The 24,938-nt window shown below is 42.1% G+C and overlaps 2 protein-coding genes across 5 annotated transcripts in view; both read left to right on the top strand.

Moving 5' to 3' along the window:
* The first annotated feature begins 148 nt into the window (after positions 1-148).
* tlr9 (toll-like receptor 9) lies at positions 149-3,862 on the top strand. Its single transcript, XM_026367613.1, has 3 exons — positions 149-260; positions 434-3,406; positions 3,506-3,862. The coding sequence occupies exons 1-3, from the start codon at positions 258-260 to the stop codon at positions 3,710-3,712; spliced, it is 3,183 nt and encodes a 1,060-aa protein (XP_026223398.1). The 5' UTR covers positions 149-257; the 3' UTR covers positions 3,713-3,862.
* Positions 3,863-4,536: 674 nt separating this feature from the next.
* Positions 4,537-24,938, top strand: part of LOC113167930 (ERC protein 2-like) — a 132,866-nt gene continuing 112,464 nt past the window's right edge. For 3 of the 4 annotated variants that reach the window (XR_003299318.1, XR_003299317.1, XM_026368900.1), the window contains exons 1-5: positions 4,537-4,752; positions 7,029-8,134; positions 12,177-12,932; positions 21,860-22,015; positions 24,218-24,385. Coding sequence is in view for 1 of the 4 variants with exons in the window: in XM_026368900.1 (XP_026224685.1) it covers positions 7,271-8,134; positions 12,177-12,932; positions 21,860-22,015; positions 24,218-24,385 (1,944 nt within the window). In the remaining 3 variants the exon portion in view is untranslated. The remainder of the gene's footprint in view (positions 4,753-7,028; positions 8,135-12,176; positions 12,933-21,859; positions 22,016-24,217; positions 24,386-24,938) is intronic. The other variant, XR_003299319.1, reaches the window with a different exon arrangement.

The following is a 24,938-nucleotide window of genomic DNA, read 5'->3' as shown; positions in this document are numbered from 1 at the left end:
AAGGAAAACATTTAATAGTTTAGATTTTTCATTTAAGTGCCATAAAGGACAATACTGTTCCAATCTGTAGTGGATGCGCCTCATGTATTTGACTTGGGTCACATGATTTGATTTCAGGCTGCTGTATATATGGCCAAATGCTTTCACTTCTGCAAAAATAGATTCAGTCTCTGTACTGTACGGTCTGTTGGAAGATTGCAGTTGGACTAAAGATCGCTATATGTGGCTCTCAATTTTAAGATGATGCTCTACCTACTATGGTAAGTAAGACAATTAATTTTACTATCAGATATGTGATAACATTAGGTGATAGTCAGGAGCAGTTAATATTGTGTTTGAAGATGCTGTTTGATACTGACTAACATTAATTAGCCTGTTGCATTTTTCAAGCTATCTACAAACAACTGAATATGAATTGGTTTCCTTTTTTCAGGCTCTGCTGAAAAGTATCATCATCCTTGCTCACCTTCTTTTATTAGTGAGGAGCATAAATATCTTCTTCTTCCCATGTGACACTGATGTAAATGCCACTGTAGTCGATTGTTTTAAGAGACCAATCAAGCATGTCCCTGTCATCAATTCTGTCAAGGTAGTGTCACTTAATTTAAATCAGACTAAAATACGGAAAGTGGAGCAGCATGATTTTGCAGGGGCCCCAAACCTTCATACTCTCAAGATCATGGACAATTGTCAACCAGGTCGACTGAGATCCCTGCAAGACCGCTCATGCAAAATGGAGATCCACCCGTATGCTTTCAAGGACCTATTAAGGCTTACATTTTTGTATCTGTCAGGAAACAGCCTCACCTCTATACCCTGGTTACCTGAAAGCCTGAGGCTTCTCGATCTACAGAATAATCGCATCTTCCACATCGTCCACCCTTTAAAAACGCCAAATCTCGAAGTGTTCTATCTCTCCAGGAACTGCTTTTATGCAAACCCTTGCAACCAGTCCTTTTACATCAGTGAGGGGGTTTTCAGAGAGCTCCCTAAACTCAAAAACCTTTCATTAGGTTATGATAATTTCACAGCTGTCCCTAAAGGACTGCCACCTTCATTGGAGATGTTAGATTTAAGAGAGAATACGATCCCAGAGATCCCAGAAAGAGCATTTGCCAACCTAACTGTCCTTAAGTATTTGAACCTGGAGTGGAATTGCCAGCGTTGCGACCACGCAGCAAGGCCCTGCTTTCCTTGCCCGCACAATCACCCTCTATATTTACATTCAGACTCCCTCTATGCTGAGAACAGCTCCATCACCTTCCTAAGCTTGCGGGGAAACTCACTTACAAAATTTCCAAAAGGCCTTTTCAGACCATTAAAGAATTTAAAGGGACTGGACCTCTCTGACAACCTCCTGACAAATGCAATACAACATGGTACCTTCTTCTCAGAGCTAACGGGCCTCACTTGGATGAGCCTCATCTATAACTATGAACCACTGAAAACATACAAGGAGCTGATCCTCTCCCCACATATTGGGAACATATCCGGTCTACAGTACCTTCTTCTGAGTGGTAACTTTTTCCGCAAGCTTTCAACAGAGAGCCTTCATGTTTTGTCCAAACTTAGAAATCTAATTAGACTAGAACTGAGGATGAACTTCATTAATACATGTAACGTTACCGCTCTGAAACAGTTACCATCTCTCACCTACGTTGACCTCTCCCAGAATATGCTTAATTTCCTTCCGTGCTGCGCTGGTCCATCATCTGACATTGCGGCACAGGGAAGCTGTAAGAGCCAGAACTTGTATACACATCATTTTCGTGACCAACCCCTTATTGAAATAGATCGAGAAGTTACATCTGCAAGCAACACCTGGGCATCGAACCCATCAAACATGCTGGAAATGTCAGTGGATGATGCATCATATTTCCCATTCCCATGGCACTTTAGGGAACGTTTCTGTCAGCATAAATTAACATTTGACTTATCCCAAAATGACATATTATCTCTTAAAAAAGATGTATTTGTTGGCATGGAAAATGCTGTTTGCATAGATCTTTCCTACAATTACATGAACCAGGCATTGAGAGGTGGGCTGTTTGATGACATGAAACGTTTAGTTCTTCTAAATTTGTCCTACAATAGGCTTGATCTTTATTATAAAGATGCTCTCAATGACCTTAAAACCACTCTGAAGGTATTAGACATTAGTAATAATGATTTTCACTTCAAGATGAGGGGCATGGGTCATCGCTTTGAGTTCCTTCAAAACCTGACCAACTTGGAAGTTCTAAGTCTGGCGAACAACGGCATTGGGATGAGGATAGATCAAAGACTGGTGAGCAGCTCTTTGAGATACCTCTACTTCTATGGAAATCAGCTGAACATTATGTGGGATTCTGATAACAACAAGTACACTCATTTCTTCCAAAACCTGACAAATCTTATCTACCTGGACATTTCTGACAATGATCTGGGGTCAATATCGCCCGAGGTACTGATTAACCTCCCAGGAACCCTCAAAGCCCTCAGCATCAGCAGGAATGTGCTGAACTATTTCGCATGGCAAAACATCTCAGCTCTCAGACAGTTACGTCACCTGGACCTCAGTGATAATCACCTCTTTTATTTGCCTTCTAATGTCATTGATTTTGGAGCAAATTTTTCTTTCCTGGACCTTAGTCGCAATCGCATTAATGGTATTCCCCAGGATTTCTTTGGAAAAGCGAAATCCTTGAAATATCTGTATCTCAGCCACAATCAGATCAAAGAGTTGGACCATCAGAATCTCCCTCCTCCATTAAAAAATGGCAGTGCCCTTCGGAAACTCACCCTGCATGCAAACCCCTTTAAATGTGACTGTGATACATCTTGGTTTGCAGACTTTTTGCGTACTACTCCTATAGAAATTCCTTATCTCACCACATCTGTGCATTGTGACTACCCAGAGTCCCAGCAAGGTGAGAGCATATTGTCTATGGACAAGCGTTCCTGCCAGGACATATACGGTAGCTTAGCCTTCCTCGTCTGTTCCTTCTTAACTTTGACATTGACAGTTCTTCCCCTGCTGAAGCATCTCTATGGCTGGGATATGTGGTATTGCCTACAGGTGCTTTGGGCAGGTCATAAAGGCTACTCCCAACTGCCAGGTACCGATTCACCTCATCACTATGATGCTTTTGTGGTGTTTGACACAAGGAACCAGGCTGTGAGGGATTGGGTCTATAATGAGTTTACTGTCAACATGGAAAACATGGGTCACAGGAAGTTCAGTCTCTGTTTGGAAGAAAGGGACTGGATTCCCGGGCTCTCCTGTATTGAGAATCTACATAATGCAGTCTACGACAGCGTGAAGACAGTGTTTGTGCTGTCCAGTGGTTCTAACGGTGGCGAGACAGTGAACGGCGTGATCCGTCAGGCTTTCTTCATGGTTCAACAGCGGCTTCTGGATGAGAAGGTTGGTAAAAGTTACATTTTCCTTTCATGTGCATTATGTGGATGTCCGTACTACCTCTAACTTGTTGCCATGTTTTTACTCTGATTTTACCCAAACTAGGTGGATACAGCTGTTCTGGTTCTGTTGGACGAGCTGTTTCCCAAACTGAAGTACCTCCAGCTGAGGAAGAGGCTGTGCAAGAAGTCTGTGCTCTCCTGGCCGAGGAACCCGAGGGCCCAACCGCTTTTCTGGAATCGAATGAGAATGGCACTGTCTTTAGATAATCTCAAGTTTTATGACAGCAACATGAGTGAAAGTTTCATGTGACAACTGTTCACTGCTGTTGGAGAGCACCTCGGTGTAAAAAAGGCTTCTCATTGCCTCCTGATGGATTATGTCGCAAATGTAATAATACTTAATTGATATTTGAAACATTTTATTTCTTTAGTATATAAAAAGTGACTTTGTGTTGAATGAGCTTGGGCTGTTTTTAGTTGTTCGCAACATCAAGTGACATTGTAAACGAACACTGACACACTCATGTCGTACTGCACAAATAAACTTTATTTCACTTTCGTAGTTTGATTTCATAAGGACAACACGGTCGTGTGGTGTTCCTTCATATATAAAACACCACCTCAAAATTTCACTTCTCCTTCGTTAGATGTGCAGAGGAAATGAAACCAATGATTCATTCTCACAGTTAACAAACAGATTCATAAGCTGCGTCTGTTTCAGATTTGAGAAGTCACCTGGGGAAAGGTTTGCACCTGGAAATTTGCAAGTATCATCAGAGATCAAGGAGCTTTTGGAAAAGAAAAAAATAAAGTGATAAGTTGCAAACAAAAATAGTCACATTCATTTTTGTCTTTTGATTTGGAAACTCCCACTGACAAAAAGGGTTTCTCTTCTGAGATTGAAACCTCTGAGTAGAAATAGTTGGTGCAACTCATTTTCTGGGTGAATTGTATTGAGTGAATGAACAGTGAACAGGAACAGTGGTAGCACCTTTGTTTTAAGTCTGCAGGTTGCCTCATGGGATGACTCTGTAACTGGCACCGACGTATGAAACAATGAATGTCATTATTTCTTCCATTCACATGATGTGTTACGCGCGCACTGACGCCCCGTGTAGGTGTGTGTGTGTGCACTGGGAAACCTCCGCTCGCTGGCCCGGCGCGCAGCGCGGGTCGTGCACGCGCCGGCTCGGTCAGGCGCGCCCACGCGGAGCCGTTGTCAGGACAGGTCAGGAGCGAGCCGAGCCCGAGCCGAGAGGAGACGAGAGGAGCCGAGAGGAGACGATGGCTCCTGCGCCGAGGGCGGAGAGGGCACAGCTGGGGACGCGGTGATGGAGAGCTGCCCGCCCGGTAAGCTGGGGCACACCTGGACTTTGGGGGGGGCCGTCGTTTGGCAGCGTTATTCCAACAACTGTGCGCTCTCGGTTCGTGTGGCAGCTTATTTATTATGTAAGGTACTAGCTCGAAGTCATGTAGCCGTGTGCGTATGACCAACAAACTAATCCGTCATGCGAGGGTCGTAGTGGAGTTATGGAGCGCAGCCACATGCTCGGTGGTCGTCCCTCCACTCCTGAAGTCTGCTGTGGTGGACTTGCTCGTTGTTTCCACGTAGGTCTGGCAGCATGTTGAGCTTCATGAGAGCCTCGTTTTTCTTAAATATCATCCTGCAGAGTTGTGCCGCTGCAGTTTGGGCGGTGACTCCACTTTCCTCTCCGCGGCAACAGCTGGCTGCTAACTAAGAAGTGAACCAAGGCTTGAAGTGAGGCGTTTCCTACTCGTAGCTTTTTATTTTCTACGTGTATTTGTGCGGTTCTTCTGCCTGTTTTCTTCTGTCTGGGTCCGTTATTTCGCTCTGTTAGTTTGGTTTGACACGGGGGCTGATGTGCGTAAACTTGGCGCTTGTCCATCGATGGCCACTGAACAGCTACACCAACTTCTGCTGACCTCCATGTTGATGCACTGTGTCTCCACACAGAGCTTCAGCAGGGGCGAGCTAACGTGATTTCTTGTTTTAAAACGTTTAGGTGCGGTTTTATTGTGATTGCATTGTACCCATCAATGCTCAACGTCCACCTTCACTGTAAATGCACTGATGTAACGCGTTCATACAATGATTGGTGGTGCCATTGTTGCCAAATAGGGCTAAATTCATTGTCTAAAACAATGATGGACAAGAGGTTGACGGCTATGTTATGACAGACAAGCAGACTTAACCAATCTCTCAGTTGCATCCTGTGCAGTGACTCCCACGATCCAATCCTCTTGGATTAGAGGAGGGATTATGATCTGGATTTGCCTCTGCTTTGCAGACAGTCCTGAATATCTGATATATGATGGAATGGCCTGTGCTTACTTTCATTACTCTCCTGGTTTTTTAAACCTATATGTTGTTTTTTGAATGTGTAGTGATTGAGATGTTAAAGACAACTAACAACTCAACACTCGTGTTCATTATGATACAAATATACGTATGGACTCATTTTAACATCCTGTACTTGTATAATTTAGCCTAAATTCCAAGTGCCTATTTCTGTCCTCTATTTTTAGTCAAAGCCTAAGGTACCGGTAAGTCTACAGCATGAGAACGAATGATGTTAGATTTGCAAGTGCCCCAGAGGGTTGGTAGATAAAGAATGGGCTTCCAATTCCCTGTGCAGTCTGCCATGGCTGGAGCCAATTACACAGTGCTGTCCCTGTTTCCTCCGGACCTGAGCGTGCTTTAGAATCCATGTACTTTGAGAAGTGGATTTAGTGCTGTCCATGGTGCTGAAATGGTCCTTTTTGTTTTCTGTCATTTTCCACGTGTGGGTTTCCAAGATATTCTAAACATTATGGTCCAAGAGTAGTCGGTACCATTGTAATAATAGCCATCAGACTCCACAGTCTCCATCACTGCTCTCAGTAAATTCATATTACACAAATAACCTCAGACTGATTTGCTCATTTATCTTATTTACCTTGTAAATGCATTACTATAATTGATAGCATCGGTGTTAGTAGTGGTATCGTGTGTTCTGAATCTCGCTGTACTGTAAATTATAGCTATTTCTTACTTTCTTTCTTACATTTTTTCTTTTATTGTAATTTTACATACAATTCCCCCGATTTCCCCCCGAAGTGCTACCTTACCTGACAGTGTCTTGAGACATTGTCTCCTCCACTCCCATCTCTCTCTTAGTCAAAAACAAGAAAGAGGATTTCCAATTAGTAAGTAAGTAACTGAAAGCGAAGATGTCCCAACTCTTCTCCTTTAAATCCACAGTCTTGCTTATTTTCTGTGTTCACCACTCTGCCCTGATTTAGCTTAAGCAGAGATGCTGGGTCAGGTCAGGTCTAGCCGAATACTCCTGACGAAGAATCGTGAAATCACAAGGACAGGGTTAGAAATTAATAATATACAATCCAAAATGCAGTATTCATGTGTTTTTCAAGGCTTTGTTAAAAAAGATTTTTGTGAGAAATACATGCTTATACAATATACTTATATTGCTTAAAACCAAGTGCAGAAACAGTGCAAAACTATATGGTTCACAGTAGATACTATGACCAGGGATATCAATCATGCTACTGTATTTGTGCTGCTTGTGTTATTTTTATATAATATGATTTTAATTCTCCTCGTCTAGAATTCACGATGTCCTGCACTGCAGCTGAAACCAGAAGACCTGCGGCCTCTGCGTTTGTGAGCTGCGCCGTCAACAGTCACTGCTGCTTTCTTCTGATGGGACTAAATAAAACTCAGCCTCAAAAGTCTTAAAACATCAAGGATGGACAGGTGAAATCTGAGATATCGAGAGGTGGCCTTCGTTCTGAAAATACTGTCAACACTAACAGTTTCTTCTAAGTGGTCCAGTTCTGCCACATAAACATGCCTTTAAATATTCGAGCCAAGCCCTCTCAGAGCAAGCTGTCCGCTGGGCAAAAGACTAGTGGGCACACAGATGGCAGCACATCTCATTCACGCTTCTCAAGGTCCCCTAAACAGGGAAAGGGCAAACAGAGTGTAAGCTCAGCACCAGGCTCCCGTTCGGGGCTAGAACCAGGCTCAGTTTCAGGAGGTGTTCCTGCAACCGTGTCTAAATTGGCTGGGGGTCAAGGGTCAGTGTCAAGGCCAGGTTCAAAGAGCAAACCTCCCCCATCAGCAGCCAAAGGAACAACCCCTGCTTCAGCCAGAGCACCTAGTGGTAAAACCCTGTCTATGGAGAACATCCAGTCTTTGAGTGCTGCCTATGCAACGTCAGGCACCATGTACCCCAGTGAGCGGGAATCCCTGGAACCATCGGGTTGTTACCCGAAAGGTACCATGACACTAGACAGAAGCACCAGCCGCTCCTCTTACACTGGCCGGACAACAGCCGCAGGCAGCAGCCCAAACATCACCTCCTCTGGGCTTCATCACCCATCAGATTCTTATGGAGACCAATCCTCAGTTGCTGCAAGGACTTCCAGTTTGCGTCGCCAGTCAGGTAGACATGCACAGGTACTGGATACAGCCGGACGGGCTGAGGCCTCCACATTTGATCTTCAGGCACAGCTAAGGGAGCTGCAGAGAGAGAATGACAACCTGAGGAGAGAACTAGATGGAGGGAGGGATGGAAGGACAGGCCACAGCGTTAACAGTGTCAACTTCTGGAGCCCAGATGTAAAGAGAGACAAGGCAGCGAGACAAGAGGAGGGAGTGAGGAGCTCAGCTCTGAAAGATCAATATAGGGTGAATCAAGAGGATTTGCAGGTAAGCACCTTTGGCAAATTGAAGAGTGGGATGCTCAACATCTTAAACTTTTAATAATGAATGACATTACAACACGTGCAGTGATTTTGATTTGAAATTGAAAAGAAATTCTTTCGTCTGTTGAGACGTTTTGTGTTGATCTTCCCATCTCTTCTGCACATCAGACCCTTTGTTCCTGTGTTCAAGGTTGCATAGAAAAAGGCTTCAGTGCAGTTCATTTATAAAGATGTTCACCAGGCTCAGCGCTGTCTGTGTTTCCATGGGAACATGCAGCCATCCTAAGTGTTAGCCGGATTCTAAAACAACTCACAGCTACTCCTGATGGGACGTTGACCAGTCTCTGCCTGGAGTGCGGCCCACTCAGTCTGAGGCCTTATCCATCTGTCCCACTGCATTGCTACTGTGCGCCTGCTGTTTCTTTTTCTCTCCTTCGTCTGTTTTATATCTTGTTGACCTTCTGTTTCTCCCAAAGTGTTTTCCTCGAGGGAAATATCTGGAAACACAGTATCTGCGGTTTGTGTTGAACCTCCTTATTGCCCCTTGTTCGCTCCTTATCTCTGTCACACAAGCATCTCTTCACTTTAATCACTTTAATCATATCAGCGCTCTTCAACTTAACTCCTCCTTCTTGTAACCAAGGAGCCACCTCTGCATTTATATTTATAGCTTCTTCGTCTCACATTGTCATACAGTGTGAGGACACTGTGACACCTACACACGCACACACATTCTTTTCCTTTTAAACCCGAACCTCTATAAACAGAAAGTTTGATAATTAATGCGGAATAACTTTCTGGCCCTTTGCGAAATTGCATGACAATCCCACTACTCCGCCTCAAGAGAAAGCCACGTCAACATACAACTCACTTACAGGTACACACACACACACACACACACACACACAACTTTCACCACCCACACAGCTGCCAGAGGGATTTTCAATCGGGTTTCTAAATGACAAATGTGTTTGGCACCGAAATACTGATGTTGAGATTCTCGTGTCCGTGACATTACAGTGGAGCACGACGGTCAACGCTACCAGTCTCTGTGTGTCTGCAGGCTGGACCTGACTGTGAGCGATGGACTGAGTGTGTTCTTCTCTGTTCTGCTCCTTCAAGCAAAAGACCCATACAACTCGTGTTGTGTTACTTCAAGAGCTCATTTGTCTCTCCCACACTCTCTTTAACTGTCTTTGACTTACCATCTCTTTACATTCATTCTTTTCTCCTTTTTATCTCCTGTTTTTCAACTGTGAACTTCCCTTTAGAGTTATGGTCTCAGAATCCTTACTGTGGATGTAGATATGATTATTATTATATTTTTATTAGCCCATTATTACTTTTATATATTATAATAAAAATTAGGGTACTAGTATTTAATTTGGTAATGTAATCAACATAGGAAAGTAAAGATCCTACACACTCTTCAAGGCTATCATACCATCTATTGAATGCATAACTTACAGTGTGTCATCCTGCCCTCATAGGGGACCTGTTGTCTGAACACAAAAGAAAACCCTAAACTCAACTGTACCCACATTCATCATATACAGAATGTTTCTAGCAAGATTAATACACTGTCAGTGAAGCTCAAACAGAAAGAGGACATGACGTGTTGTGTTCATAGGGATGAGTCAGATTTTCATATCAGTGGTCATTCAGTTTGATTAGTGTAATCAAGAAAATGAGTGTGCTTAGCTTACATGTACTGTGGTGCACAACCTTTTGTAAACCCTTTACCTTCAATTAATGCCAAACAATTCTTTGTTAGGACAGCTGCTGTGTTTAAGGTTGCTGTCCTGCTCCACTTTCTGTCGAGCTACAGTATTTGGATGTATACCTGAACCTCTTTCTGTAGAATACATATCCATTAATGATGGCAAGTCATCCTAGCCCATTGTAATCAACCAAAACACCATATACTACTGTTGATACTTGCACTGGCTTCCAGTGGCTGCCTGCATCTGAATTAAAGCTCTGAGACCCACTCACAGAGCAATTAACTCAACAACACTTTCTTGATGCCATTGATAGAAATGTTTGACTTTAATTTCCTCTTCAGATTGTGTGAGACATACTTTTGCCACACACAGAGATTTATGATTTCTGTGTGTGGCAATTTATGAGATCATTTTTTTCATTGGAATAATTTGGTTCTCTTTATGTAGTTGTGGTACGGCTTCACATCTCTGGTCATATTTAAGCAGAAATAGATCAAATTCTGAAGGGTTTGAAAACTTCCGATGCACCACTGTATATATCATGACATGACATTATTTTAGTGTCATCATATTATTCTGTCTTTATGTGTGTGTCTCTCCTCTTTCAGACTTCAGTTGATAGTGATTGCAGCTTTTGTTAGTATTCTTGATCACTTATTAACTTTTAGTGTTAACAGCCGCATCATGTAAAACAAAAACAGCTGATTATTTTTTTCTTTTGAAAACAGAAAGCTATTCCTCATGGAGACGTCATTCTAACTCTTATCTACTGTCCCCCACCCCCCCACCCCCACACACCCTATCTTTATCGGCTCTTGTTTACCCTGGTTTTCGCCCTTCAAGAAGCTCTGGGAATAGTTTAGTCTGACAAGAGAACTTTGTCATTAGCATAGAAAAGTCACCTTTTCTCTCAGCGCCAGTGAACAGAATTGTCCCCTAACCATCTGTTTGTTTGGACTGTGTTACAGTGTGTGTGTGTGTATGTGTGTGTATGTGGTGTGTATAAATGTATTTGTGTCTACAGTCTTGGATGTGTGTGTGTGTGCATTTGTGTGGAGGATTGTCCACCCACACCTCTGACTTGATATTCAGCGCTAGCTTGTTGCATTGATTATCCGTGTTCACCTCGCTACCCTCCTACATCTCAACTCTGTCCTTGGCACCCCCCACCTTCTGGACTGGAGAAGAGGTGTCTGAGTATTTTAGAAATATTTTCACACAGATTAAAAGGGTTGTAATGTAACTTTTGTTTTAGCTTTCTGTCAGTTAATCCCTGAAGCTCCATGTTATTTAAGGTGCTTTGTGTGTGTTTCTGTTGTTTTGATTTCCTTACACCCTTTTCTCAACCTGCTCACACAATCATCACAAGTATGATCTGTGACGTTATGAGCACAGATCGAGTTTCCATGTGCCCATCAGGAGAGCTGAGAGCTGTGAACGTACATTAGCATATTGTATTTTGTATTACTTTTCACCGTAACATGTGCCAAAAACCAGTGATGCTAAGCAAAATGTCTCTCTGCCCCAGCAACACTGCACTGCACATTTGTGAATATAATAAATAGTTGAAGTAATTAATGTATTTATAAATCAAGCCATCACTACATTAGTAAACGTTGATTTATGAATATGATATATAAAGTCACCTAACAGGGAATAACTTTTTGTATGATGGTATGGAGGAAAACATCTATTGTACTTTTAATCAGTATGGTACAATGTAATCTAAAGACAAAACTTTTTTAACTTAATTATTTTGTTTTATCAGCCTGTGTCTTGATAATAGTTTTAACTGTTCTTATTTAATTATTAATTTCTCAGTTATCATCAAATTGCTGAGACATTTATTAGTTAATTACTGATACATAAACTGTGCATTGAGACCAGTGCCCAGTTACTAATTAGTTTCTGTACAGCTTACCATCACACTTGATACTGTCTCCGTCCTCTCTTTGCTGTTTAAACCTTTCAAACAAAGAGAAACGTCTCCCCCATGTGGTCAACACATGTAATTGTAACCAAGCGACTAAACAAACCCAACAAAAGTAATCTACATAATAGTTTATGATTTATGGTATATTTCTTCTACCTGCTTTCTATTTTGGCTTTATTCTGGTGTGTGTGTGTGTGTCCCCTATGTCCCATCTCTCTGCTGCAGTATGGGGATACCAGAAGAAACAAGGTCTGTTTTATGTTACCCACTATATATTTATGTATGTACGTAGACGTGTACGTCGTCATGTTTAGACTTTCTTATATGTGTGTGGTGTGTTTGTGTTTTCATCAGATGAATGGGAACTTAATCTGTTTCTCTTTTTGTAGCAGCTTCCATTAACAGTTCAGGAGCTTCAGGAGGAGCTGAGGGCTCACAGGGAGACGAACAGTCGCTTGCAACAACAGCGACAGCAGGGGAACTTTGTCTCCTGTCGGGAGTTCAATATGGACCAGGACAACAGAGGGGGTCTCAGCCCTGGCCACAGCCCCAGACAAAGCCCCAGCAACCTGCACAGTCCTGGCCGGAAGAACAGCCCCAGAGCCAGCCCATCCAACACCTACAATCCAAGGCAACAGGAAGCTGACATCATTATTCACAGCCCTGGGTATGGCTGCAACACTGCAGTAACCACGCAGAGAATCAGCCCAGCCAACACACTTCAGCCTGGGCCAAGGAACAGCTCGAATCAGCCGCTCTACAGTCATAGTCAAGTTTCAGGGGTAGCGCCCGGGTCTAGTTCCCTTCGGCCTTGCAGCCCCTGCCAGGTGCCTGGGTGTGACGGCCGCTCTTCGCCTCCTCCTCTGGATCAATCAGATGAGAATTTCTTCCGGCTGCAGTCGGAGCATGACAGGCAGGCCAAGGAGATGTTCCTGCTGAGGAAGACCATGGAAGAGATGGAGATGAGAATCAACTCGCAGAAGCAGACGCTTGGTGTCAGGGACGAGAGCATTCAGAGGCTACTGGAGATGCTTCAAGGCCAATCCCAAGGTCAGGGACACTGGGGTCGTGCACAGAGGACCGGCATCATAAACATGGCAGCACAGGAGGCTGAAGCGCAGCTAGAGAACATGCACGTGAGAGAGGTGTGCTTTTCTTTTTCTTTCAGGGCTCAAGAAAATTAAAGCTGTTGTAACTGAACCATTCATCTAAAGCATCAAACTCATTTTAACAGTAGCTCGACAGGATGTTGATTTTTATCAATGATTACTTAATTTAAGATGGTGGCTATTTTGGGTAGTATGAACCACTATAAACATGGAAACATAATAGTAATGAAAAGTTGTAGTATGTGTTGTGTGTGAGTGTGTAATGCCTGCCGTGCGTATTACATGTTAGAGCAGAGAGCAGCTCAGCAGGTCTTATCAATGGGCCAGATTAACACATGGAGAGCTTTAAGCCATGTTCTGCCATGCAGTTACAATCTGACTGTGCATACATGCGCATGCGTTTTCACTTGCTCATATGCCACTTGAATATTTTGCATAGTATTTAGTGTTTGATGTTTATTTTACAGCTGCAGTCGGGTTGTTTTGCAGTGGGATTTAAAGATCCTTTAATAAGGTGGACTTCAACTTTTAAAACTGGTAACCAGAAGAACCCGTCTTTCTGATGGTCTATTCCAGTCCATCTTATTTTTCTCTCTTAGAGAGAGAGTTAGTTTCATTGATAGAGAATTCAAAAGAACCAGGCCCCCAGTGAGCGGGTGTATCTGTACGCTGTGCCAGGAGAGTAAGCAGTAGACTGCTGTGTGCTCCTCATTCCTGCCTTGTTTATTTTTAACTCCTAAATCTTCTTAGCCTTTAATTTCTCTACCTCTCTGTCAGTGCATGTATTTGTGCACATTGTCTGTATCTGTGCTTGTTTCTGCTATTGCTTGTTTTAAATGTATTTGTTTTTATGCGTTGTTTGTCTTTTTGTCAGAATGACTGCATGTGTGTGCATGTGTGTGTGTACATGCGTTCACATCTGGGTCCTGTCGGCTTAGTCTCTCAAGCGAGGATACCTCCTTGCCGGCCTGCCGGAGGCTGATGGGATATCCACCCATGCCGGGTGTTTGGTCACTGGGGTGATTTAGTCAGAGGGAACTGGGGGCGTTTCAGCCCACGTTAATGGAACGGAGGCAGCGCATGTGTGTATTTGTGTGAGTGTGTCTGTGCATATGTATAGGACCTAAACATGCTGCATGCGTAAGAGGTGAGTACCTGTTCACACACACTCTGCGCACCGTGCTATTTTTATCTGTTTGACAGCTTAACACGTACTGTGTGTTCAGTGGAGGAGGAGGGGATGACTGGGTCTGAGAGGTGAGAGTGAGAGAGACGGGAGAAAGGAGTGTTTTTCTAAGGTAGAAAAACAGACTGTGTTTGTCTGAATATTAATGTATGATTAATGAGGGAAAACACTCTGACCACCCTGATTGAAAAAGGAGGTGATTGTTGTTCTTTCTTTTTTTTTCTCTTGTCCCCCTCTGGCCTCGTCTCCTCTGAGATTGAAATTGGGTGATGGAGTCTGTGTGTATATAAGTATAAAGGTGTGTGTGTGTGTGTGAGATCCACGCAAATATAGATACCCATACTGAAATGCATGTGTTGAATTAGACTGTCAACTGTGTAGCAGTCTTTTTAGTTTTTAAGCCAAACTAAAAGCATGGCTGAAAGTCAGAGATACGCATTTGCAGATAGTACCAAACTAGATGTCATGTAATGTAAAGCGATATATATAAGTGTTAAGAAGAAGGCTGCTTCGTTTCTCTTTACGTGTTGGTGTGGTAATTTAGACGTACACTCGGCCTTGTGAAGCCAAGCTGTTCATGGTAGCGCGGCTGTTGCGTCAATTAGGGGGCATTACCCTTCTTTCTTTTGATTAGCTCCAAAGGAAACCAGCCCAACTGCCTTTCATTACCACACTCATTACTCTCTCTTAAATGACTCAGCTTGTTTTACTTGAGCTGGGATAATAAATGCCTCCATTTTCAGTTCACCTCTCTTTTTATTTATCCTTCAAAGATGGCTGAGGGGCTGACAGAGGTTCTTTCTTGGTCGCTAGTTTCAAGAGAAATTATCACCTTAAATTGGTATTTATATTATTAGCTTATTTTTGTGTGAGAAAGGTTCAGCAGACAGATGTGTAGGTTTGTATGATGCAAATCAAAGGTCCACGGAGAATTAAAATTTCATTTTTGTTTTCCCACTTCCTGCCTCTGCCGTACCACTTGGGACCGAAGCCAGATGTGAAGTTACTTAAACCAGCTGTCTGTGTTGATGTGTGTTTGGTCGGCAGGTTTACAGTATGTATGGATATAGAACTCATTCCATCACTCCTTCACCTGCTGATTTATGTTGTCAGGGGATGGTGTTTCTGGTGCTGCTCTCCTGCTTGTGTTTCCTGTTTTACTTTGTCAGCTGTCAGACCGTCTTAGTCGCACAGGCCTGACACAGAAATACTTTGTCCGAATTTCACTTTCCTCTAAGAATGATTACATTTGACTGATGAATCTCGTAGAAGAGATATATAAAGGAGCATGTTTGAACTTGTTTTCAAACTTCCTCCGTTCTGTGTTCACTGCTAAGTGTTTGCAGTACTAGTAACGTCCACAAAAGGGCAGTGTTTTATTAGACTTTCACTACAGTTCAGCTAAGTTATGTGGCACACACACATACACATACATGCTGAGAGGCATAAATCTGGGTCTAATAGACTCTCCCCATCCACCAAGTCCCTGTAGACCCAATAATAACAGCTGCACCACTGGTCTGTTCCTGCCCAGCGCTGACCTGCTGCCTTGGTGTGCACACACATGCACGCCCACTGTGAGATTTTTACTTGGAAATGGTGAATTTTTTTCATATATATCGTACTGCAGATACCATATGGTCCTTAGGGGCTCTGGACAGAGTTAGGGTTCCAACTGTAGACATTAACATGAAGACATCTTACTCAGTATTGTATGAGTTGCTCTGCTGTTAATAATGTAAGGGCAAAGCATTTACAGCTCCCTTGTATTTCTGAATCATGACTTGCTACAGACGTCCTACTGCTGTTTTTGGCAGTGGTCTTTCTACCCCTGCACCCTCTCTCAAACACTGATGAAACTTCAGACATGGAGCTTTTTCAGATGTTCTAGTGCCAGCGTGTTGAGGTGAAGTGGAAGTTCATGTCAGCATATCTGTGTTTGTTTTTTATTTTTTATATAATTTCTTTCCTGGTTGTTTTATTCCCACTTTTTGATCAGCTGCATCATTTTGAAACTTTCTCCTCTCTCATTTCTCTTCTGACTTTCTGCCTGTTTGTCCGTCCATCAACATTTTCCAATCTTTTTCTTTTTTCCTTAGGCTGATATGTTAGCTGTTGTGGTTATGTTAATTGCCTGGTCTGGGTGGGTGTATTTTAGGGCTCCATTCTTGATTGGCTACTTTCATCCTCCACTAATGAAGACCCTCTCAGCTAACATCAGAAGGCCACTGCAAATGCCACGAGCAAACACTCACATACGCATAAACACCAATGGCCCCTTCTCCCCACCACACCCCGGGCACCGTATACTCACCACGCTCTGTTGGGCTCCCAGAATGCTTGAGTGGAAAGGTTTATCGGGACAAAATTACACCCTCAAACCTTCTCCTCACCCCCTCCTTATTTTAATGGCAAGCCTTTGATTCTGTGATTTTCCCTTTGTCTTTGTAAACTGCACATTTGAGAACCTTTTTGAGCTGATAGGCAAACAGACTTCTTACATTTGTGGCAAGCAAATGTGTTTCTTTTCTTTTCCTTTTTTTCTCACTGATGGGGAAGGGATGGGAATGTGATTGATGAATATGTGTGTATGTGTGTCTATGTAAAATCTATGAAAGTTCGACTTTTTGCTTGGCATATATGACACCACTGCCTTCAGGCTAGAATTGAACCTTTTGACCGTATCCTTCATTCAGGATGCCGGCACCTATTGCTATAGTGTTACGTTTGATCCTATTCATTCCATATGTTCGATTCTCTGACACATGTGGAGCAGAGCAGCCTTTGATGACATGCTCTCTTAATTTTCCCCATTGAGAGACACAACAGTTTCAAGAACTGCTCTAACTATCCTTGAGTTAATACACCCACTCTCGCCAAGGGACAGATAAATGTCTTTAGGCAAACCAAAAGACAGACAGGCACACTCAGACTGACACATTAATGCACGTATGGTCAGTAGAAGATTAGGGCTTGGCAGCAGCGGGCATGCAAGTCTGTGGGAGGCATGCTCTGACAGCAGTAATCCCTCCTTATCCACAACTTACATAGACAAGAGGATAAGGGCCTTGTCCCCTCTCATTTCAACTCACTAGCAGAACTGGCAAGAATAAGAGAAATGAGAAATGTGTTATCCCCACCTCTGTCTGCTTGAGCTTTCTTGATGTCAGTATCCTATTTATTACAGGCTGTTTCTTCATGGTTTGGTGGCTTTTCTCATCACACTGACGGTACATTTAGATTGTGTATCTGTCCCACTATTGACAGAAACAAATTCTCTAATTGTTCAATGCCGCTCAAGCCTGTTAGTTTTCCTTAGAGGTGATACATATGGTACAGGTTATAGAGATCCTTATTGAGTTCAGTATTCCACATATGTTTTTTTTTTTTTTTTTTACTGGAGAGCCTTTATTAAACTGGGAACATCTTTTCCACTTTCACGGAGCAGCAACAGACAGCTTTCATTTACATCTAATATGGTATGGGGAACAATTTGTCTCATTAGTAAAAAATATGTGAAGACACATATGTTTTATCATGAAGCCTGTCCTCTGTCTACAGACTCTATATAGTCTGAAGTTCTAAAAAGGGGGACTGGGTTGTCTGAAGCTCTGATGAGTCTCTGTGGTTTGGTAAAGATAAGTCTGGAACTGACAAACTGGGTCAAACAAACAAGGGTCACTCCCTCTTTACCACAACTGTGGTGCCCCCTCACCCCTGACAGCTGCCACCAGGCAGCATCACTGGAGCAGATCAGACTGTGGTTGTGCTGGGTGGTGCCTGGCCGAATGTGTGTGACTGTATGGGTGTGAACAGGGTGTTCATAAAAAGGAGAATGTTGCTCTCAGTAGCCCGTTTTAGACAGAGACCATGGTATATTACCATTAAATTAACCCTTTATTATGGCAGTTCTTTTTGGACAGCTGCCAGCATCCCAGTAGTTTGGCAGGACATCCATGTAAAACAAACCCATTGGAAATAAAGAGTAGATCAGTGCTGCTTTCCAAACAATGGAGGGTAAACCTAGTTTTGATGTGCTTGAGCTTGGGTTGCACATTGATGGCCTGATTCAGACATCATGTGCATTGTGTTGCATGTTAATGATTATGGTGTGCGACCATTGTGTGCAGCAGACATGTCTGAGAGGAAACAGCAGGTTATAGAAATAACACATCATCAAAATGTCACATCACAAAGAGCTCTAAAAACATTATAATATATATAAGCTATATATATAATAGCAAAAACTAGAATCATATGCCTCTGGTGTAGGCTGGTATGGTGGTGGGATCAATTAAAGCTAAGTAGCAGCATTGATATAGGTTGGGGCCATATTTGCAAAGCAATGTACCAAAGTCTCAAGAGGGTGTTGGATAGGATTTAGAAAAATGTCCTGTTCAACAAGTATATTTTACTTTGTCTGTGTTATGTGAGTGTGTCCATGTGCCCATTAGCTTGAATGCGTATGTGCTTTTGTGTAGGCATAGCTGTAGGTCAGAGCTACAATTAATTATTGATAGGAGAAGCTTGGCGCATGTGCTGGCAGAAAGTGCTGCTAAGCAAGAGCTGTAGCGTGCCAGAGATATCTGTGAGAGAGACAGAGCAAACAAGTGAGAGATAAGAAACATTACTACTCAAAGAGTTCAGGAAACAGATTCATACGACCTATAACTAACAAATAGACATGGATACTTGCTAATAACTAGAGATAGAACGACAGAAAAAAAGAACAGAGAAAGGAGACACCAGTTGGAGACAGGAAGGTTTCTGGAGAACGTCAAACCAGGAACCAGCTTAAAGTCTTTTTCCAAAACAAGAACTTTAAAGGATGTACAGTACAAGGTAACATAGAAGTTATATCCAAAAGATAAGAAACGTGTGGTGAAAAAGACAAGGAGCCATAGAAACTGCTCAGTCTCATTTGAAGTGGCTCTGACGCTGTAGGAGTTAGAAAGTGCAGAAGATGATGAGCCGCCAGGCTTATTTTTATCGGGTGCCTCCCCAGGAGCTCCATCGTCGGAACCAGCTCCAGGCTGATCCGGCCAAGACCAGGGCTTTGCAGACTGTCATTGACATGAAGGTAGGACTTGTAGCGGATTTGGAATAAACAAAAGCAGGCAACATTTTAAATAATGATTTGCTGCAGTGCGTATTACGAGTTTGGTAATGGTCAGTGTTTCTTTTTTATTTCCGCTATAGAGCATATAGAGTGTTTAAATTGTGGTAGCTGTGAAAAGGAAAGTCTGATGTTGGGTCTGATGTTTCTTCCAGTTGTGGCATTTTTTATGGTTTAGTTTTATATCTGCTTCAAACCAACCAAACTTTAATTATTGATGAGTATTGCTGTAATGTTAGTAGGAGCAGTGGAGCTGGCTCAACATAAACACAAACATGCACAAAAACTATCTAAAGACATAACCTATTGTTGCCTTGTGTCTGTAAAATGACCGTGCACAAGTAGAGTCCATTACTGGCCCACGCAGGCTCGAGCACTTATTCAATTTGTTTCAAATGTCACATATGGAAGCTTTCACTCTCATCTCAGCCCTTTGAAGTTGCTGGAGCTGTGAAAAATGCAGTTGACTCCACATGTGTAGCTGTGCACACCCACACGCATGCACACACATACACACGCATACGCACACTTATTTAGTGTTTATTCAGCAAACGCTTGTTCCAAAAGTGGCTCCTTTACAGCAAAACCACAATTATTTTTCGCACATGGTTTGTGATTAGTCTGCCTATTAACAAACTGCACATGTGCTACCCTGGGATGCCCACAGTGTTGGAGAGATGCATGAGAGCCGTCAAATTAAATCTGACTACATTAACTAGAAAAGGCAAAACAAACCAGAAGGATTACACATATCAGAGGGAGCTACTGTGACTTCCTTTGGTGATATTTCTTTTGTAGTTGGTTAATGAAAGTATAGTCTTTTTGAGTTGTTTAGTATTTTTGCAGCTGTGGAAATTTTATAGATTCTTCACCCCCTTAAGTGTTTGTCCTCGTTGTCTGTGTTGCTGCTGTTTCTAAGTGGGCTAAATGTATGCTTTTTAATTACAGAACACCAACCCCCCTTTCTGTTTTGATCCTGACGTTATTTGGCAGGTACAGTAACAGAGTGCTCACCTCTTGAACTTCTGTCAAATCAACGCACAACTGAACAGTTTTCGTATTTCCCTCTGTCCCTATTATATATTCCTGCAGTGCTATCATGTGCAGTGGTTCATGTTGTAATGGTTTTTCAGTGGTTTTACTACATGTTTTGCCTTTGGACTGTATCTTGTTTTTGATGTTGCCCTATGTATTTTCCTTGGACTTGCCTTGTTTTTCTTCCTTGGGTGATATTTTCTCTCACTATGCCCTGGAGCAGAAATAGATAGCAACCAGTTAATAAGGACATAGCTTTTGATACAGAAATCAACTTGAAGTAATGGAAAGATTATAGTCTGTGTGTGGGCGTTTTTTCCTGTGTGTGCTTTGGGTAAGGTGGAAGGATTCCTTTAGATCCCTGAATGCCCTACATTGATCTTTTCTGTGCCCAGTACACATTTAATACACTCCTTTTGTCTGATATGTGCACTTATGCATTCATATTTGATTGCTGGATCTGTTTGTGTGTTTAGGGTGGTATATGTAGCATCGTCTGGTAGACAGAGCTGATGTCAGAGTAATAGACGGCAGATGCTTACATGCTGTCTGTGGTTTGTGCTGATGGCATCATGCAGTCTGTTTCCATTTATTCAATTACCTTTCTTTTTTTCTTCCAAGGTTCAGCATTTAACGTATGTCTGAACCTATGCAGATAAACAACCTCAGGACCTGCTCATGACAGCCTCTTCCATTCCCTCATACAGTAGATGCCACAAACAAAAACATCTTGGTTGCACACAATTTCCTTCCTGTACATTTCCCCTGTTCTCCATTAATTTCTCCAGACATTCAGTCAGACGGAGGGCTATACATTAATAGGTTATAATAACATACATATAGGAATCTGTGAGATCTTCCGTGAATATGCTGAATTTGGAATTGCCTTTTACACAGTTGTAGAAATAGGTGGAGAAGAGGACTTAGTGGTCTCACTCTAGGGTTATGAAAAAGATTTACATATCTGTAAACTCAACATAGAAATATCGTTTTGCTTTCAGCTGTTTCAGTGGTTTCAGTGCAGTTCACTAAAATCATGATAAAGAGCACAGTTTGACGGTGTAAACATACACTTATACTGGTTTTAGGGATGAAAGAAGGACTGTGCTTGTGTGATAAATTGCTTACTTATACTTAACTTCACTGTGGTCAACAGCAAGTCAAATATGACCCTTCTCTCTTCTCTGCTCCTCTATGTGTGATCCCCTCACTCCAGAAGAGATGAGAGGTAGAATAGAGATGCCCAGCTTAAGAAAACAGCAGTAGCCTAAATCCACCTGACAGGCTTCATTTTAGCCTGTACTAGACCTTTAAAATATGCTGGGATCATATCTGATAGTTAGCTAGTAAATAGCAGAAATACTGTAGGGAGTGATCTGCAAGTCATCTGTTGTAAAGTTCTTCAGCCAATTAATTCATGATGCTTCCAGACCACAATGAACAAAACAAAGTTTATACTAACATTCTCTTTCAGATGAATATTGATCAACTTCCTGTCTTCCCCCTTTTGTTTATATAAACTATATATATATAAACTATAATAAACTATCAGTGGATAGACAAGTGACATGTAGTATCCATAGTCAGGTCTTTGCTGACACTGTCTGCCTACTGTTGCTGGTGCAGGACACCAAGATCTCTTCCCTGGAGAGGAACATCAGAGACTTAGAGGATGAAGTCCAGATGTTAAAAACCAGTGGCTTGCTGCACCCTGACGACAGGCAGGATGAGCTCAAGCAGGTGGAGGTCTACAAGAGTCATTCTAAATTCATGAAGACCAAGGTATAATGTCTCTGCACGCCACCTGAGACGACTCCACACTGCATGACTTGAGTGATGCATGTTTGCCTTAAGACAGAAGTAACAACTGTGTGGGGACCTTTTATGTGCATGTTGCATTTCTCTATTGCATGATCTTAGGGAAGAAAGCAAACATGTGGAAAAGTCTTTTGTGTTGCATGGATACAACGTACTTCTGCACTTATAAATGTATTTTTTCATTTCTTGTGTTCCTTTTCTTTTCCATCAGCTTACAGTTTACTATTCTACCCCTAGCTTGCAAAAATAACAGAAAGAAGATGTCTTATGTTTTTTGTATACTGGTTTATTCATTGGGAGACACCAGTGCACAGACTGACACGCATGCTTTTCACGAGGCACACAAACATGCCTTCAGAATCCATGTTTAAAATGCAGTCTCGGGTTTCAATTTCTAGCTCAAACCTGTCCAGTCAACGATGGCTGAGGCCTACGAATAGTGGTCCATGTGAAAATGTTTCTCTTTGGCTCATTAATGGTATTCTTTGAAGGGCCCATTTGTCATCTGGGTAGTTCTTGATGCAATCATAAAAGAGATGTTTTTTATGAATGGGGCCCTGACAGATGAATATGAGCTTACAACGAGGAGGAGAGGAGAGAGCTCTCTCCTCACCCGTACTGACCTGGGATGATATATATGACAGTGATGGCCCTGGCTCACTCTCCCATGTCTCATCTTTTTGTGTACACTCACACGGAAACACAGGATGCTATGCACACGGATAAGCACAGGCACACTGATAAATTCTATATCCTTGAAGTATTTAGGGTCCTGGTCTTTCAGCAGTAGTGTTGACTGGTTGTTGAGGTGAGGCTGTGATAAGAGAGAAACCAGAGAGGACAGGCAAACTGTCCTCTCTGGTTTCCTCTCCTGGCTTTGATGTACTATAACATAGATAGCGCCAGGGTTTGTTCAAATCATAAGTGGGCATTAGAGCAGACAGCTTTATGTATCCAGATAATCACCTCTTTTAGAATTCAGCTTAATATTCAGAAGCCTCTGTGTGGAAGAGGCTCCCATGTTTAGTGGCTTGCTGTCTTCTTGTCTTTGTCTTCTTGTCTTTGTGTCTCTCTAGGAGCAGGCATTGTCACCATGTGTGTCTTCCATCAGACCATCTCCTGCATTCCTCCTACCCACCCAACAACCTTGGATCACAGAACAAGCAGAAGTACCCCTCTCATTAGTCTCTCTCCTCTCTCATTTTATATTTACCAGATTTTCTGTATACTTTCAGTATATAATATAATACAAATATATATTTATTTGTTCACTATCTATGTTCCTTTGTCTTCCTTACTGTCCTCTCACCAGTCTTATATGGTCTCTGTTCATGTTTCACTCAGTCCTGTTTTTATTCCACTTCACCTTTTGGCCCGCCTGTCTCCTATTATTCTATCCATCTTTTCCCTGCTCTATTTGGGCCCTTTTTTCTCTTTCTTTGAATAGGGGCTGATTGGCCAAGCCCGAATTACCCTATTTTGAGGTGAACCTTGCTCACTTAATTAGAAAAATCACTCTTTGAATCAGCTTTGTGCATTTTTGGCACCGGTAGACAGATGGCAATCTTCTGCACATAGCTAGCCTCAGCACAGAGACCTCCTGCTGTTAGTGGATTTGATTTCCTTTGAGGTTTTCTGTCCTGTTCAGCTATGTGTACGACCTTCTTTAAAAGAATCTGTAATCTGCCAGCTATGTGAGTGTATTGTTGCTCTGCTTAACTCTGTCTGCATACATATATTTTCAGTCTTTGACTGTTTGGTTTGGTGTGTCTATGGGAAAGGAGACACTGGACCTGGGCTGTAGGCCTCCCCTGACTGAGAACTGATATTGTAGGGCTGGGTGATAATTTAGCATTGTAAACTATCATTTCTCTAAGTACAGTAAATGTACCATGACACACTTGTTTACAAGTAAGTAATATATCAGAACAGTTTTTCAAGCCTCACATGCTTTTTCTGAAAGATCTGTTGTGATTCTGTATTATACAACACGATAAACACATTTTTGCAAAGACTGTGAATGTGGTGTGTGTGTTTGCTTGGTAGAAAATCCAACTTTTTTCACTTTTTAAGGTTTTTGTTGTCTACAAGTATATTAGTTCATTCGGTGATGACTCAAAGTTTTCATAACAAATCTATTTGGATGTATGTTTGTGTGATTGCCAGATTGAGCAGCTGAAGCAGGAGCTGAACAGGAAGGAATCAGAAATGCAGGCCCTGCAGACCAAGCTAGAAACACTGACCAATCAAAACTCCGACTGCAAGCAACACATCGAGGTGCTAAAGGAATCGCTAAATGCCAAGGAGCAACGCGCCAATACACTGCAGACAGAGGTTAGTGTGTACACACAAACGTGCAACATACAAAATGTTACATGTGGACGTAGAATATAATCGATGGATGGACTAATGAAACACTGTTACACCTACAATGATGCATATTCTCATCATGATGCTCTGAGATACTCCAGCTTTCTGTACAACCATTGTAAAGAGACACAGTCTCAGGAGACTAAAGAGGCTGCTGGTATGAGAAGATTCTGTACCTTCTGTAGATCTCCACACTGATTACAACATGAAGGGCAAAAATATGGTATGCTGCCAGCTTTCTGTGTTATGAAAGAGATTTCCAAATTAAATTGGATTATAATTTAATTAATTACATTCATTTTATTGGATTTTAATGTGAATGTTTCTGCTTAAACTCATTTTTATCATTAGGTTTTAGTTTTTTTGTCTTAATGTTTTGCTAATGTATTTAAAACTATATTTGCAGCACTAGGACAAAAGAGATAATTAGCTATTTGTCCAACAGTGGCACAAAAGAAATTCTGCAAGTGTACATGATTCTGTTGTTTCCCGCTTTGGTTTCTTTTTGTTGCCTCTA

This window comes from Anabas testudineus, chromosome 7 (assembly GCF_900324465.2).
Source record: "Anabas testudineus chromosome 7, fAnaTes1.2, whole genome shotgun sequence".
Classification (NCBI taxonomy): domain Eukaryota; kingdom Metazoa; phylum Chordata; class Actinopteri; order Anabantiformes; family Anabantidae; genus Anabas; species Anabas testudineus.
The sequence above is the reverse complement of the archived record's forward strand: the minus strand, read 5'-3'. Positions and strand labels throughout refer to the sequence as shown.